Source organism: Semicossyphus pulcher, unplaced genomic scaffold (genome assembly GCF_022749685.1).
Source record: "Semicossyphus pulcher isolate SPU_LCO1_2020_fin unplaced genomic scaffold, fSemPul1.0.p SCAF_18, whole genome shotgun sequence".
NCBI classification, from domain to species: Eukaryota; Metazoa; Chordata; class Actinopteri; order Labriformes; family Labridae; genus Semicossyphus; species Semicossyphus pulcher.
Genome location: NW_027211691.1, coordinates 26,972,501 through 26,990,042, shown reverse-complemented (window position 1 = coordinate 26,990,042; position 17,542 = coordinate 26,972,501). Strand labels below are relative to the sequence as shown.

Sequence of the window (17,542 nt, the reverse complement as noted above, 5' to 3'; positions counted from 1 at the left end):
TGCGTTGACCCCCCCTCTAACTTACTCTGTCGTGTCCAAGCTGTTCTCGTGAACTTTTTCTGGGACAAGCTGCACTGGCTTCCTCAGGCCGTCCTCTTTCTCCCTAAAGAGGAAGGAGGACAAGGACTTATTCATCTGGCCAGCAGAGCAGCTGCTTTCCGGTTGCAGTTTGTCCAGAGACTATTGTTCGGACACAGAGACTTGGTGTGGAGGCCGCTGGCTCACCTGGTCCTGCAGCAGTGCGGGGGTTTTAAACTGGACATGCCTCTCTTTTTAATGGATTTTAAAAGCGTGAACTTTCAGGGTCTGCCACTGTTTTATCGAGGAGTTTTCACTGTGTGGAAAATGCTTGTGAAGGAGCGACCGGTCCAAAGTGCCTCTCTTCACTGGTTGCTGAAGGAGCCGGTGGTGCACGGCGGACGCCTGGATCATCAGAGCTGACCTGCTCACCCTGGGATCTGTGATAAATCTTGCTGGGCCTGGTCTGGAGGATGCGGCTACTCTGGCGGCTGCTCTGGGGGTCAGATCGGTGAGGACCATTGGCCGGCTCCTGGAGCACTGGAGGCACCGCCTCACCGGACACGAGCGTCTCCTGCTGGAGGATCACAGTCGGGGTCTGGTGACTCCTCACAGTGACGACCCCTTCCCAGAGATCGGTCTGTGTGTGGACTCAGAGCAGCGCCCGGGGTTAAACCTGGAGGAAGCGAGGGGCAAACCTCTCTACAAACTGATGGTCTGGTGTCTCCACAAAGACAAACTGAAGCAGCGTGTGGACACGCCGTGGAGACGCCACCTGAACCTGAGAGGTGATGGAAAACCTGCGTGGAGGAGTCTGTACAAAGCTCCTCTGACTAAGAAGGTGGCAGACCTTCAGTGGAGAGTGCTACACGGGATCTTAGCAGTGAACTCTTTCCTGTGTGTGATCAACCAGGCAGAGAGGGACACGTGTCCTTTCTGTCCTGGAACAGAGACGGTGTTTCACTGTTACAATGACTGTTGTCGCCTGTCGCCTCTTTTCTCTTTGCTGGACTCACTGGTTTTAAAGTTTGGAGAGTTTTTTAACAAACAGGTTTTTATTTTGGGTTTTAAGTACAAGAAAACTACAAAGCACAAGAGCCAGCTTTTAAACTTTCTCATTGGACAGGCAAAGATGGCCGTTTATGTGAGCAGGAAGAAAAAAATTGACGAGTTGACAAATATTGATCTGTGTCTGCTTTTCTCCCGAATGGTTAAAGCCCGAATCTCCATCGATTTTAGATTTTACAGAGAGATGCAGGATCTGGATCAGTTCATCCAGATCTGGGCTCATGGAAACATCTTGTGCTCTGTAGAACAGAACCAGCTTATTTTCTCACCTGAGTTGATGTGAACATCTGAGTGTGTATTTATTCATCTGTTGACGGGTTCATCAGGTTCTTAAAAAAATGGCAGAATTTTTGTAAATGTTTCAAAAGATTAATTAGAATAAATATTACTTTTAAAAATCAAAAATCTCTCTCCCTCTCCCTCCCTTCCTCTGTCTCTCTCTCTCTCCCACTCTCTCTCCCTCTCTCCCCCTCTCTCCCTCCCTCCCTCTCTCTGTCTCTCTCTCTCTCCCCCTCTCTCTGTCTCTCTCTCCCTCTCTCCCCCTCTCTCTGTCTCTCTCTCCCTCTCTCCCCCTCTCTCTGTCTCTCTCCCTCCCTCCCTCTCTCTGTCTCTCTCTCTCTCTCTCCCTCTCTCCCTCCCTCCCTCCCTCTGTCTCTCTCTCTCTCCCCCTCTCTCTCAGGGGGATGTCTCGTGGCTGAATTGATATAGCCTGTATGGTGTATAAAATATTCTATGGAACATATAAAACTGGATTAATCTATGTTTTGTTTTAGTTAAAGTTTTTTGAGTCCTCTGTGTCTTCATACTCGATGTCTTGTTATTCTTGAGTGGGACCGTCCTGTCACCTTTCACTTCATTACTTAGCAATGCGTACATCTTCGATATGAGGCCTGTCGGTGATTTGGTCGTACTAAGCAGGTTCTCTATTAGTGTTGCCCCGATACGAGGGAAACTGGGGCTTTTCTTTTTGAGCCAGTTCCTTATTTGGAAGTATTTTATAAAAATAAAAGTATGTCAAATATTTCCCTAAGAAATTTAAAATCTGCAAAAACATTATCGTTACATAGGTCCCTGATCCCTTTAATTCCCTTTAATTCAATAATCAATGATTCTATCTCTAATGACTTTAGGGACCAGAGGATTGTTCCACAGAGGGGTGCTCTTTAACAAGGTGTTCTGGGCACCTGTGTGAATGTGCGACCTGGTTTGTCGTGACAGCTTGGAGGTTTGTTACAGTGTCACTAAAGAGGATTACATATAAAGGAGTAGGATGCGTTATATTCTTTTCCAGTAGGATCCAACCAGGGGGAGACACTGTCTCGCTGTTAAGATATGACGAGATTGACCAGCCAGATAATATGGTTTAAAAGTGGGTTGGTTCAGACCTCCTTTATTTCAGGGAGTTTGCAATGTTGTTAACTTAATCCTGGCACGTTTTTGAGATGTTAAAATGTTTGATGAGTCCCACTGATCATGTGATGTTATCTTTGTCTGTGTTTGTCAGTTTGTCTATCACGCCTGGATAACAGACTCCAGAACAGCAATGAGAGCGCGCATCAACCAAAAGAAACTCTGGCAGACGACCTCCTCTGATCAAAGGAGCAGGAAGGAGGAGACCAGAGGAGGTGAGGGAGAGGAGGGGTGCATCTAACTGTGTGTTGCTTCTATCAGTGCAGGGTCAGAGTTCTGTTCTGTCCCAATCAAACTCTTTCAATCGAATGTGAATCACATGATGCTGTAACCATGGAAACACCACAGCGTACCAGGATATCAGACATTCGTATGTGAAGCCTCAGTGCTCAGCCTTTGGGGCCCCTGTCGGCCCGTTGTTAGTGCCTCATTCAGAATGAAAAGCTGAAGGTTTTCTTGACAGTCGTCGACTATCTTCCCAACATGTCACAGGAAGGATCTCCTGTTCAAAGTCTTTTACATATCTTACAGTGTCATACGCAGGCTTACAGCAAGCTGCCACCACTCAGATGGATCCTGTGTCCTTTAGTGTTGTTTCACTCCAACATTAAACATGGAGGCCATCTGCCTTTCTTCACATGTTCACATCTTATACAGGCTGACTTAACATGGACGTGTCTGTTGGACACTTTGTAGTGAATAAAGAAAAAAGGATTCTATAGATTCACAGCAACAGCAGTAAAACCAACAAACAGAACAGGAAGAGAGAGCTCGTATGAAACATCTTTACAGAGTGAAGAACTAGTTCAAAAGGTTCTTCAGAGGTGTAACTCTCAGAGATAACGCAGTTCCAGCTTCCTGTGACTTCACATGGTGAATAAGGTATGTACGGTTTCTATAAATGACATTAAACCTACTTTACATACAAACCTTTCTTGGTGTGACTACAGGAAGTCAAACAGTGAGTCCAGGGTTCATGTAATCAGAGATAAGAGCTGTAGAGTAGTGAGTCTTCTGCGTACGGCTTTAACCTGAACCAGCGTACTGTGACCCCCCCTCCCTCTGCAGCTGCTGGAGTCATAGAAGTTACAGAGGAGCCGGAGGAAAACCCAGAGGAGGAGGACCCAGAGGAGCAGGGGGAGGTGAAAGAGGAGGGACCAGGTAGGAGGACTTAACCAAAGATCCTTTGTGAGGGGAGATGCTCTGCTCTGTAACTCCTCTGTAGCAGTGTTTTTGTAATGAGGAGTCACAGCTTGTTATCCTGACTGAAGTTGAACGTGAACAGGTTCTTTGAGGGTTTTCAACAATTTCAGACTCAACAAGAAGATTCTAAATGATTGATGTTCGATAAAATAATGAACCTTGACTATCCAGTGAAAATGTTGGTACAAGATAGGGATGTCTAATGTCAGGTGACATTGTGAGTTTCAGATACGGTGCTGCGTCGGTTATCCAACACATTGCGGTTCTGTTGGGTTCTGCTGTCAGCTCTGCTGGACTCAATGACTGCCTGGCTCAGCAGTATGTGTCAGGAACACATCGACATCTCCACGGTCCTCCGCATCGAGCGCTGCATGCTGATGCAGCAGGTCAAGCAGGTACACAGTCAGGCCTACAGGCAGCACAGCAGGGTGGCGTGTAGAAATGACAACAAAGATGGAGGTGGTGTTTTCTGGTTTCATGGTGTTGGTTTGTTTTTTATTTGTCTGTTTGTTCAGGGTAATGTTCCCACCAGAGAGGCGATCCACATTTACTACCAAGAACAGATGATGCAAACCTCCAGAGAGTCCAGTTTGGACTACAGTACCTATGAGGCTGAGGGGCAGACCTCAGCAGAGAGAGGCAGGGAAGAGGAGGAAGAGAAAGTACTGAGTCCTGATACAGATGGCCCAGAACCACACCTAGTGTCAGAAAGAGATTGTCCCTGTAAAACTAATCCAGGAAATGTTCCAGAAGGAGTTCTACCTGAAGCCAAACCAGACCCAGACCAAGACCCAGAATCAGAACCAGTAGAAGACGATCCAGCAGAAGAAACCTCAAAGGCAGCAGAGGCTCGATTCCCAACAGTCAGAAAAGAAAGAGCAGAGGGCGACCGAACAGTGGAGGTTCAAGGAAAAGATTACCCAGAATGCCTTGTGGCTAAAACCAGTCAGAGATGGCGACCCAAATTGACCAAGATGAAGAGGGTCCAATCTTCATCCTCTTTGTCGTCGTCAGAAGGAGAAGCGATCAGTCGGACTCACAGGTTGGTCCAAATGAAGACCATCAAAATAACCAATACATCTCACATCATGTATTTATGGATAAATATACTATGTATATGTACAAATAGTACTATATATGTATATGAGTATATATACATATACAGTACTGTGCTAAAGTTTATAGGCAGGTGTGAAAAAATGCTGTAAACTAAGAAGGCTTTCAGAGATATACACACAGGTGTGGCATATCAAGATGCTGATTAGGCAGCATGGTTAGTGCACAGGTGTGCCTTAGGCTGGTCACAATAAAAGGCCACTCTAAAATGTGCAGTTTTACTGTATTGGGGGGGTCCGGGGGGGTCAGAAAACCAGTCAGTATCTGGTGTGACCACCATTTGCCTCACGCAGTGCAACACATCTCCTTCACATAGAGTTGATCAGGTTGTTGATTGTGGCCTGTGGATGTTGGTCCACTCCTCTTCACTGGCTGCCAAGCTGCTGGATGTTGGCAGGAACTGGAACACGCTGTCATATACGCCGATCCAGAGCATCCCAAACACGCTCAGTGGGTGACATGTCCGGTGAGTATGCTGGCCATGCAAGAACTGGGATGTTTTCAGCTTCCAGGTATTGTGTACAGATCCTTCCAACATGGGGCCGTGCATTATCATGCTGCAACATGAGGTGATGGTCGTGGATGAATGGCACAACAATGGGCCTCAGGATCTCGTCACGGTTTCTCTGTGCATTCAAAATGCCATCAATAAAATGCACCTGTGTTCGTTGTCCATAACATACGCCTGCCCATACCATAACCCCACCGCCACCATGGGCCACTCAGGAAACCGCTCACCCACACGACGCCATACACGCTGTCTGCCATCTGCCCTGTACAGTGAAACCCGGGATTCATCCGTGAAGAGAACACCTCTCCAAAGTGCCAGACGCCGTCGAATGTGAGATTTTGCCCACTCAAGTCGGTTCTGACAGTTTGTGCAGATATTCTTTGGTTATGCAAACCGATTGTTGCAGCAGCTGTCTGGGTGGCTGGTCTCAGACAAAATTCTCTGAAACGCCTTTGGAGACGGCTCATGGTAAAGAAATGAACATTCAATTCACGGGCAACAGCTCTGGTGGACATTCCTGCAGTCAGCATGCTGATTGCACGGCCCCTCAAAACTTGCGGCATCTGAGGCATCGTGCTGTGTGATAAAACTGCACATTTTAGAGTGGCCTTTTATTGTGGCCAGCCTAAGGCACACCTGTGCAGTAATCATGCTGTCTAATCAGCATCCTGATATGCCACACCTGTGAGGTGGATGGATTATCTCTGCAAAGGAGGAGTGCTCACTAACACAGATTTTGATTTTATGTTCATAGAAAAAGTCTTCGATCTTTGAGTTCAGCTCATGAAAAATGGGAGCAAAAACAAAAGTGTCGCGTTTATATTTTTGTTCAGTGTACAAAACGATCAGTGAGCGAACAAAAGAGAAACCTAAATCAAAACAATATCTGGTGTTACTACGCTTTGCTTTCAAACCAGCAGCAGTTCTTACAGGTACACCTGCACATTATAGTCAGGTGCATGATCAACCAATGATACCAGACAGGTGCTAATGATCATCAGTGTCACATGTAGGTTGAAACACAGTCATTAAGTGAAACAGAAACAGCTGTGTAGGAGGCTTAAAACTGGCTGAGGAACAGCCAAACTCTGCTACCAAGGTGAGGCTGTGGAAGACAGTTTCATGTCACAGGTCAGACACCATGGCAAGACTGAGCACAGCACCAAGACACAAGGTAGTTATACTGCATCAGCAAGGTCTCTGCTAGACAAAGATTTCAAAGCACACTGGGGTTTCAAGATGTGCTGTTCAAGCTCTTTGGAAGAAGCACAAAGAAACGGGCGACGTTGAGGATCGTAGACGCAGTGGTCGGCCGAGGAAACTTAGTGCAGCAGGTGAAAAACACATCGAGCTTATTTCCCTTCCAAATGGGAAGATGTCCAGCAGTGCCATAAGCTCAGAACTGGCAGAAACCAGTGGGACCCAGGTACACCCATCTACTGTCCGGAGAAGACTGGCCACAAGTGGTCTTCATGGAAGAGCTGCAGCCAAAAAGCCTCCGACATGGAAACAAGGCCAAGCCACTCAACGATGCACGAACACATAGGAACTGGGCTGCAGAGAAATGGCAGCAGGTGCTCTGGACTGATGAGTCAGAATGTGAAATATTTGGCTGTAGCAGAAGGCAGTTTGTTCGCCGAAGGGCTGGAGAGCGCTGCGATAATGAGTGTCTGCAGGCAGCAGTGAAGCATGCTGGAGGTTCCTTCAAGTTTGGGGCTGCATTTCTGCAAATGGAGTCGGAAATTTGGTCAGGATTAATGGTGTCCTCAATGCTGAGAAATACAGGCAGATACTTATCCATCATGCAATACCATCAGGGAGGCGTATGATTGGCCCCACATGTATTCTGCAGCAGGACAACGACCCCAAACATGCAGCCAGTGTCATTAAGAACTATCTTCAGGGTGAAGAAGAACAAGAAGTCCTGGAAGTGATGGTATGGCCCCCACAGAGCCCTGATCTCAACATCATGGAGTCTGTCTGGGATGACATGAAGAGACAGAAGGATCTGAGGAAGCCTACATCCACAGAAGATCTGTGGTTAGTTCTCCAACATGTTTGGAACAACCTACCAGCCGAGTTCCTTCAGAAACTGTGTGCAAGTGTACCGAGAAGAACTGATGCTGTTTAGAAGGCAAAGGGTGGTCACACCAGATATTGATCTGATTTAAATTTCTCTTCTGTTCATTCACTGCATTTTGTTCATTGATGGAAATAAACTATGAACACTTCCATGTTTGAAAGCATTCTTAGTTTACAGCATTTTGTCACACCTGCCTGAAACCTTTGCACAGTACTGTGTATATGTACATATATATATATATATATATATATACATATACTGTCACTATATTTATATTTATACAACCGTGAGTTCAGAGTAATCTGATTAGATACACACACACACGACTACATGTACAATACTCATAATTAAGGATGATAACATTCATCAGTCTCTGGTGGAGCTTTGCTCTGAGGAGTCTTTCTGATTTGATAGGTCTGATGTAATGCTAAAGATGTTAGCTTATTAGCATTTTAAAAGGCGAAAAAAGGCGAAAAGGCGTTTATTTGTGTGCAGGTAATTGAAGATTAGCTTAGCATTAGCTCAGTAATATGGAGGTCTGTGGTGTTAAGTACTTATTTTTGTCTGTTTGAGCAGCGTTGCAGATTCAAACCAGCTTCCTGTTGACACACAGCTGCCTCACACCTTTACGAGCACCTCCTCCCCCTCCTCCCACCTCCTCCCCCCCTCTTACAGCCTCGCTCTGGGTCCGGACCTGCATGAGGAGGAGAATCACAACAGGGGGGGAGGGGAGAGGAGTGACTTCCTGTCTGACTCAGCCTCTCGCACTCAGGAGCTGACAGCCAGTGAGCTGCTAAGGAACAGGTGAGTCACAGATGAGTCTCAGAGAACACTCACCTGTAACCTGTGGATGTTCACCGTCTGCTTCCTCTTTCAGGACGTTCTACGACCAAGAGTTGGAGACATCAGACCATTTCTACGGTAACCAACACCAGCTTCTCCAGCTGGGCTATGCCCTCTACAGCATCCTGGCGGCCAGGTAAAGTGTGCTTCTCAGATAACAGATGTGTAGGTGCTACTTAGATACTGAGATGTCCCTCCCACAGGTCAGAGACGGTGTGTTACCTGGTCATCGTGCTGAATCACATGGTGTCTGCCAGCTGCCTGACGCTTGTGCTTCCTGTGCTGGTGTTCCTGTGGGCGACGCTGTCCGTCCCTCGGCCCAGTAAGACCTTCTGGATGACGGCCATCATCTACACCGAGGTGCCTGCCGCTCTGCTGCTGTGATGTCATTCTTCTTCATCAGCAGGTCTTACATCCTGTTCTCTGGCTGTCCTCAGGTCACCATCGTCATTAAGTACTTCTTCCAGTTCGGTTTCTTTCCCTTCAACCAAAAGCTGGAACTGGACCGTTCCAAACCCTTCCACCCCCCCAACATCCTGGGGGTGGAGAAGAAGGAGGGCTACGTCCTGTACGACCTGCTGCAGCTGCTCGCCCTGTTCTACCACCGCGCCATCCTCAAGGTCCACACCCGGAGTTACCATACCCTTTACAGTACTTTACAGTACTCTGAAGGTGTTTACTGTACTCATAGTACTTTACAGTACTCTGAAGGTGTTTACTGTACTCTACCGTACTCTGAAGGTGTTTACTGTACTCGTAGTACTTTACAGTACTCTGAAGGTGTTTACTGTACTCTACCGTACTCTGAAGGTGTTTACTGTACTCGTAGTACTTTACAGGACTCTGAAGGTGTTTACTGTACTCGTAGTACTTTACAGTACTCTGAAGGTGTTTACTGTACTCTACCGTACTCTGAAGGTGTTTACTGTACTCGTAGTACTTTACAGGACTCTGAAGGTGTTTACTGTACTCGTAGTACTTTACAGTACTCTGAAGGTGTTTACTGTACTCGTAGTACTTTACAGTACTCTGAAGGTGTTTACTGTACTCGTAGTACTTTACAGTACTCTGAAGGTGTTATCTGTACTCGTAGTACTTTACAGTACTCTGAAGGTGTTTACTGTACTCGTAGTACTTTACAGTACTCTGAAGGTGTTATCTGTACTCGTAGTACTTTACAGTACTCTGAAGGTGTTTACAGTACTCTACCGTACTCTGAAGGTGTTATCTGTACTCGTAGTACTTTACAGTACTCTGAAGGTGTTTACTGTACTCGTAGTACTTTACAGGACTCTGAAGGTGTTTACTGTACTCGTAGTACTTTACAGGACTCTGAAGGTGTTTACTGTACTCGTAGTACTTTACAATACTCTGAAGGTGTTTACTGTACTCTTAGTACTTTACAGTACTCTGAAGGTGTTTACAGTACTCTACCGTACTCTGAAGGTGTTTACTGTACTCGTAGTACTTTACAGGACTCTGAAGGTGTTTACTGTACTCGTAGTACTTTACAGTACTCTGAAGGTGTTTACTGTACTCTACCGTACTCTGAAGGTGTTTACTGTACTCGTAGTACTTTACAGGACTCTGAAGGTGTTTACTGTACTCGTAGTACTTTACAGTACTCTGAAGGTGTTATCTGTACTCATAGTACTTTATAGTACTCTGAAGGTGTTTACTGTACTCGTAGTACTTTACAGGACTCTGAAGATGTTTACTGTACTCGTAGTACTTTACAGTACTCTGAAGGTGTTTACTGTACTCTTAGTACTTTACAGTACTCTGAAGGTGTTTACAGTACTCTACCGTACTCTGAAGGTGTTTACTGTACTCGTAGTACTTTACAGGACTCTGAAGGTGTTTACTGTACTCGTAGTACTTTACAGGACTCTGAAGGTGTTTACTGTACTCGTAGTACTTTACAGTACTCTGAAGGTGTTATCTGTACTCTTAGTACTTTACAGGACTCTGAAGGTGTTTATTATACTCGTAGTACTTTACAGGACTCTGAAGGTGTTTACTGTACTCGTAGTACTTTACAGTACTCTTAAATTCTATTAATTATTCTTAAATAATTTACAATAATTATAAATACTTTCAAATACTCCTCCTCCTCCACCACAGTGTCATGGATTGTGGGACCAGACTGTTACCACAGAGACTGACTCTCTCCGTCACCACGAGGGGCAGCCCACTTCAGACCGCAGTGTGACCTCTGACCCCTCGGAAACTCTGCGACAACGTGGCAGGAGGCGAACGCGCTCTAGCTCCACCCAGCTGCGCTCTCCTGCAGGTAGAATACAAATACAAACTCAGTCGTGTTTCTATACAGTATATGGTGTATACTGTATAGAAACACGACTAACAGAATATGATGTAATCTAAATTCAACTGTGACTGAAACTTTTTAAACTGACAGGAACATGATTTTCTAAAGATTGAATCCTTCTGCAGCTGACAGAGAAACCAACTCTGGTTATTGGCAGCTCCATAGTCAGAAACGAGAAGTTAGCGAAGCCAGCGGCCATAGTGAAATGTATTCCTGGGGCCAGAGTGGGCGACATCGAGTCCAATTTAAAACTGCTGACAAAGGATAATCGTAAATTTGATAAGATTGTAATTCATGTCGGCGTTAATGACTCCCGGTTACACCAATCGGAAGTCACTAAAATTAATGTTGAGTCGGTGTGTGCATTTGCAAAGACGATGTCGGACTCCGTAGTTTTCTCTGGACCCCTGCCCAATCTGACGAGTGATGACATGTATAGCCGCATGTCATCATTCAACCGCTGGCTGTCGAGGTGGTGCCCAGCAAACGATGTGGGCTTCATAGATAACTGGCAGACATTCTGGGGAAAGCCTGGTCTGATCGGAAGAGACGGCATTCATCCCACTTTGGATGGTGCAGCTCTTTTGTCTCGTAATAAGTTTGTTAGTCGTAAAACCTGACAAACCAGAGTTGAGACCAGGAGGCAGAGCTGTAGTCCTACACACTCCTCTGAGCTTCCCTGTGAGCAGTTTCCCAGCCACAATGTTCATGTTATAGAGACTGTGTCTGCCCCCCAACCCAGGCCTGTTATTACAGTTAATTCAAACTCAAATAAAAAAGGAGTAAATCTACAAATTTAATAAAAATTAAAGCAACAACCAAAGTTATGCCAAAAAATATGAGAATTAAATGTGGTCTGTTAAATATCAGATCCCTGTCATCTAAAGCTCTATTAGTGAACGACCTGATATCAGATGATCATATTGATTTACTCTCTTTAACTGAGACTTGGCTGTGTCAGGAAGAATATGTCAGCTTAAATGAATCCACTCCTCCCAGTCATCTTAATACTCATACTCCTCGAGACACTGGTCGAGGTGGTGGAGTGGCAGCTATCTTCAGTTCTAGTCTTCTAATCAACCCTCAACCCAAACTTAGTTTCAGCTCTTTTGAAAGCCTTGTTCTGAGTTTTTCACACCCAGCCTGGAAAACTTTACAGCCTGTTTTATTTGTGATAGTATACCGCCCTCCTGGCGCATACTCTGATTTTCTAACTGAATTCTCAGAGTTTTTATCAGGTTTAGTCCTGAGTTCAGATAAAATAATTATTGTAGGGGACTTCAGTATTCATGTAGATGTTGACAATGATAGTCTTAGCATGGCATTTATGTCCCTTTTGGACTCTATTGGTTTCACTCAAAGTGTAAACCAGCCTACTCACCGCTTTAACCACACCCTCCACCTTGTTCTAGCTTATGGCCTTGATACCGAAAACTTAATTGTCTTCCCACAAAATCCTCTTTTATCAGATCACTATTTAGTAACATTCGATGTCCTATTAACCGACTACTCTCCAGTTAACAAACATGTACTCACAAGATGTTTGTCTGATAGGACTGTAGCTAAATTTAAGGAAACAATTCCAGCTGCTTTTAATTCTTTACCACATCTGTTTCCTACAGAAAGCTCTGATGCTAATGTTAGTCCCTCTCAGCTTGATCAGTTTGTTGATAGTCCTGCAGGTTTGCTGAGAAGTACTCTAGACTCGATTGCCCCCTTAAAAAAGAAGATTATTAAACGACAGAGGCTAGCTCCATGGTATGACTCAGAAACTCGTAACTTGAAGCAAATGTCGCGTAAATTTGAAAGAATGTGGCGATCCACCAAAACAGAAGAGTCTCGTTTACTCTGGCAAAATAGTCTTAATAAATACAGGAAGGCCCTACGGCATGCTCGAGGTTCTACTACTCCTCCCTCATAGAAGAACATAAAAACAATCCCAGGTACCTTTTCAGCACTGTAGCCAGGCTGACAGAGAGTCACAGCTCCACTGAGCCAAGTATTCCTATAGGCCTCAGCAGTGATGATTTCATGAGCTTCTTTAAGGACAAAATCCTAAAGATTAGAGACTCTGTAACCTCCTGCCGTTACCTGGTGCAGATGTATCTTTGGAAACTGCTCACACACCTGATGTTTACACTGTTTTTCACCAATTGACCTTCCTGAGACCCAATTTCAACCAAGCTGCTTCAGGAAGTCTTTCCCTTAAAGCTGCAGTGGGTAAGACGGAGAAGAGAACAGACTTTGCTTCAAAATTTTAAAGATCACAACCTCCAGGCCCCTCCCCCTCTCTCTCTGCGGTGCTCAGTCCTGCCTCCAAAGCCCCTCCCCGCAGAGGAGGCTGTCATGCGCGTGCAGGCCAGTAACCACGGCAACTGAAGAGGCGAGGTATACAACATGGCGGACACACCGGTAAAAACGTGAAATGACAACAACTGCAGCCGTTGTACTACATCACCAACAATATCGAAGCAGAGACACATCACACCAGCAGAGACTGTGGATAAAACAGAGCCAGCTCAGCAGTAACTCACTGAGGTTGAGAACATTTAGCCGTGAGAGCACAGGCACACAGAACTATCAGGAGAAGTCTGACACGGTCACACTGCCTGGACACTTCAGAGATATGTTCAGCCACACCGCCAAGAAACAATGCTGAACAGCAGCCGCATGGAGAACAAGCTAACGTTAGCCTGACTGCAACTCGCCTTGTCAAACATCTATAATACGAACTCCTCACTGTAAACTGAAGTGAATAAAGTCTTCATTTGTTGTTGGTTTTTTTGTTATTTGTGGATTAACATGACAAACAGGATAGTGACATTGAACAGAAAAAACACACAAACAGACAGACAAACCAAAAAATGAATAAAATAAAATAAAGCAATAGTATAGAAAAGTTACGACAGTGTAAGTGTTGATATCATTACAGTCTGGGAGTAGAAATTAGACTTCAGGTGTGTGTGTGTGTGTGTGTGTGTGTGTGTGTGTGTGTGTGTGTGTGTGTGTGTGTGTGTGTGGCTGGATGTTTGTATGACAGGTTCAGTTTGTGTTGAGGATCCTGGACATGTTAGGGGTATGGCAGTTGTGGCACAGAATAACTAGGTGTTATGAGGGTTATGATAATTAATCAAAATGTTATACAGCAATGAGGGCGGGGCCGGACCGGGGCATCGGAGTCAGCGAGGGCTCCCCCCACACCGAAACACCCTTTATTTATTTATATATATATATATATATTTCTTTTTTTTTTTTCTTTTTTTTTTTTATTCATTTATTTATTTTTTCCCTCTTTTCTCCCTTGTGAGCCGTCCTGTACATGGGGCTGCACCCAGGCCCAGAGGTGAGTGCTGGCCCGCTACAGAGAAGGCCCAAATCTCATGGCCCGTCCTGTACACGGAGCACTCCCAGACCCTTTGGGAGGGAGTGTGTCCACTGAGGCAGCACATGCCTTTTTTTTTTTTTTTTTTCAGTTGAATGAGTAAAGCATGACATTGTGAACCACAGTACTTTGATGAAAGCGTTTGGTGTCTGTCTGACACTTCATGAAGTTTTTAATGAATAATGATGAATCAGACAGAAGTCTCATCACTTCCTTGTCGGAGGTGTCAAAGCTTTTTTCAGCCAATAGGTGCTTCACTCAAACCAGAGCGGTTTTCGGTCGGGTTTTCAGAGCAAGTCGGACAACATTCTAACCGTCATGCAATGTGCTTGGCCAGGCGGCGATCGATTCTGCGCAGGCCTCGCTTATCTCAGACAGCCCTATTGACAGCTGCCTGAGAGACTGCTCGGCTCTGATTGGTTGTTGTGTTTCGGGAGCGTTGCGTTCTTACAAATGCCATTAGGAACAGGAGGAGGAGCCAGAGGAACATGATTTATTCACAGATTATCTCTGTCATGAACTACTGCATGTTTAAACTGACAGTTTGAGCAAATATGACAAAAAGTTTGCACAATGTTACCTACTGCAACTTCAAATAGCACTTCTTTACTAGATATGATCAATATGTCTTTATCGACGGGCTATGTACCACAGTCTTTTAAACTAGCTGTAATTAAGCCACTTCTTAAAAAGCCTACCCTAGATTCAGGCACCTTAGCTAACTATAGACCTATATCTAACCTTCCTTTTACCTCAAAGATCCTTGAGAAAGCAGTCACTAATCAATTATGTGACTTTCTTCATAACAACAGTTTATTTGAGGACTTTCAGTCAGGATTTAGAGTCCACCACAGCACTTGTGCGAGTTTCAAATGATCTACTTCCTGCTTCAGACAGAGGAGTTCTCTCTGTACTCGTCCTGTTAGATCTTAGTGCTGCTTCTTCATGTGTTTCAGGCAGTGTGAGCTCCAGAGCTCAGCAACCCAGTCGGTTCCATCGGCTGCTGGAGAAACTCCGAGAAGTTTCCATCAGAGCCAAGGAGTTCTCTTTTAGCAGGTAAGCTAACACAGATGCTAATCAACATCCAGTCTCACCAAACATCATTCACAATTACAGACATCATTCACAATTTAAGACAACGAAGAGTTAATAAAACAGAAATTTCTCCAAGATTATTAAATGTAAAGGTTATCAAATGACATATGAACGGGTTATTAAACGAGATATGAACGGGTTATTAAACGAGATATTAAACGAGATATAAACGGGTTATTAAACGAGAAATGAACGGGTTATTAAACAAGATATTAACTGGTTAGTAAAGGACTTATAAACTGGTTATTAAACAAGATATGAACTGGTTATTAAACGACATATGAACTGGTTAGTAAAGGACTTATAAACTGGTTATTAAACAAGATATGAACTGGTTATTAAACGAGATATTAACTGTTTATTAAAGGACATGTGAACTGGTTATTAAAGGACATATGAGCTGGTTATTAAACGACATATGAACGGGTTATTAAACAAGATATGAACGGGTTATTAAACAAGAGATGAACTGGTTAGTAAAGGACTTATAAACTGGTTATTAAACAAGATATGAACTGGTTATTAAACAAGATATTAACTGGTTAGTAAAGGACTTATAAACTGGTTATTAAACAAGATATGAACTGGTTATTAAACGAGATATTAACTGTTTATTAAAGGACATGTGAACTGGTTATTAAAGGACATATGAGCTGGTTATTAAACGACATATGAACGGGTTATTAAACAAGATATGAACGGGTTATTAAACAAGATATGAACTGGTTAGTAAAGGACTTATAAACTGGTTATTAAACAAGAAATGAACTGGTTATTAAACGAGATATTAACTGTTTATTAAAGGACATGTGAACTGGTTATTAAAGGACATATGAGCCGGTTATTAAACGACATATGAACTGGTTATTAAACGAGATATGAACTGATTATTAAAGGACATATGAACTGGTTATTAAACGAGATATGAACTGGTTATTAAACTACATATGAACTGGTTATTAAACGAGATATGAACTGGTTATTAAACGACATATGAACTGGTTATTAAACGACATATGAACTGGTTATTAAACGACATATGAACTGATTATTAAAGGACATATGAACTGGTTATTAAACGAGATATGAACTGGTTATTAAACTATATATGAACTGGTTATTAAACGAGATATGAACTGGTTATTAAACGACATATGAACTGGTTATTAAACGACATATGAACTGGTTATTAAACAAGATATGAACTGGTTATTAAATGACATATGAACTGATTATTAAAGGACATATGAACTGGTTATTAAACGAGATATGAACTGGTTATTAAACTACATATGAACTGGTTATTAAACGAGATATGAACTGGTTATTAAACAAGATATGAACTGATTATTAAAGGACATATGAACTGGTTATTAAACGAGATTAACTGGTTATTAAAGGACATATGAACTGGTTATTAAACAAGATATGAACTGGTTATTAAAGGACATATGAACTGGTTATTAAACGACATATGAACGGGTTATTAAACGAGATATTAACTGGTTATTAAAGGACATATGAACTGGTTATCAAACGAGATATGAACTGGTTATTAAACGACATGAACTGGTTATTAAACGACATATGAACGGGTTATTAAACGAGATATGAATGGGTTATTAAATGAGATATGAATGGGTTATTAAACCAGATATGAACTGGTTATTAAAGGACATATGAACTGGTTATTTAAGGACATCAACTGGTTATTAAACGACATATGAACTGGTTATTAAACAAGATATGAACTGGTTATTAAAGGACATATGAACTGGTTATCAAACGAGATATGAACTGGTTATTAAACGACATGAACTGGTTATTAAACGACATATGAACGGGTTATTAAACGAGATATGAACTGGTTATTAAATGACATATGAATGGGTTATTAAACCAGATATGAACTGGTTATTAAAGGACATATGAATGGGTTATTAAACCAGATATGAACTGGTTATTAAAGGACATATGAACTGGTTATTAAACGACATATGAACTGGTTATTAAACGAGATATGAACTGGTTATTAAACGACATATGAACTGGTTATTAAACGAGATATGAACTGGTTATTAAACTATATATGAACTGGTTATTAAACGAGATATGAACTGGTTATTAAACGACATATGAACTGGTTATTAAACAAGATATGAACTGGTTATTAAACGACATATGAACTGGTTATTAAACAAGATATGAACTGGTTATTAAACGACATATGAACTGATTATTAAAGGACATATGAACTGGTTATTAAACGACATATGAACTGGTTATTAAACAAGATATGAACTGGTTATTAAACAAGATGTGGCTAAGTTATTTTAGCTCTGCAGTCTTTATTCCTTGAAGTTAAGCTTTGTTTTTACCTACTGCATAAAGCTATAGACATATAATACCTCCACGTATCAAATGATGATGTCACAGATATGCAAATCTGTGTATGACATCATCTAACATCAGTGCAGGCTTTAC

The 17,542-nt window shown here is 43.0% G+C and overlaps 1 protein-coding gene across 1 annotated transcript in view; it reads left to right on the top strand.

Annotated features, from left to right (window-relative positions):
• The window catches only part of LOC138595976 (piezo-type mechanosensitive ion channel component 2-like), a 77,296-nt gene that overhangs the window by 49,458 nt on the left and 10,296 nt on the right, over positions 1–17,542 (top strand). The window contains exons 33-42 of the mRNA XM_069667529.1: positions 2,591–2,711; positions 3,565–3,657; positions 3,928–4,094; positions 4,215–4,741; positions 7,986–8,213; positions 8,287–8,388; positions 8,456–8,612; positions 8,690–8,872; positions 10,377–10,545; positions 14,920–15,019. Of these exons, the coding sequence (XP_069523630.1) occupies positions 2,591–2,711; positions 3,565–3,657; positions 3,928–4,094; positions 4,215–4,741; positions 7,986–8,213; positions 8,287–8,388; positions 8,456–8,612; positions 8,690–8,872; positions 10,377–10,545; positions 14,920–15,019 (1,847 nt within the window). The remainder of the gene's footprint in view (positions 1–2,590; positions 2,712–3,564; positions 3,658–3,927; positions 4,095–4,214; positions 4,742–7,985; positions 8,214–8,286; positions 8,389–8,455; positions 8,613–8,689; positions 8,873–10,376; positions 10,546–14,919; positions 15,020–17,542) is intronic.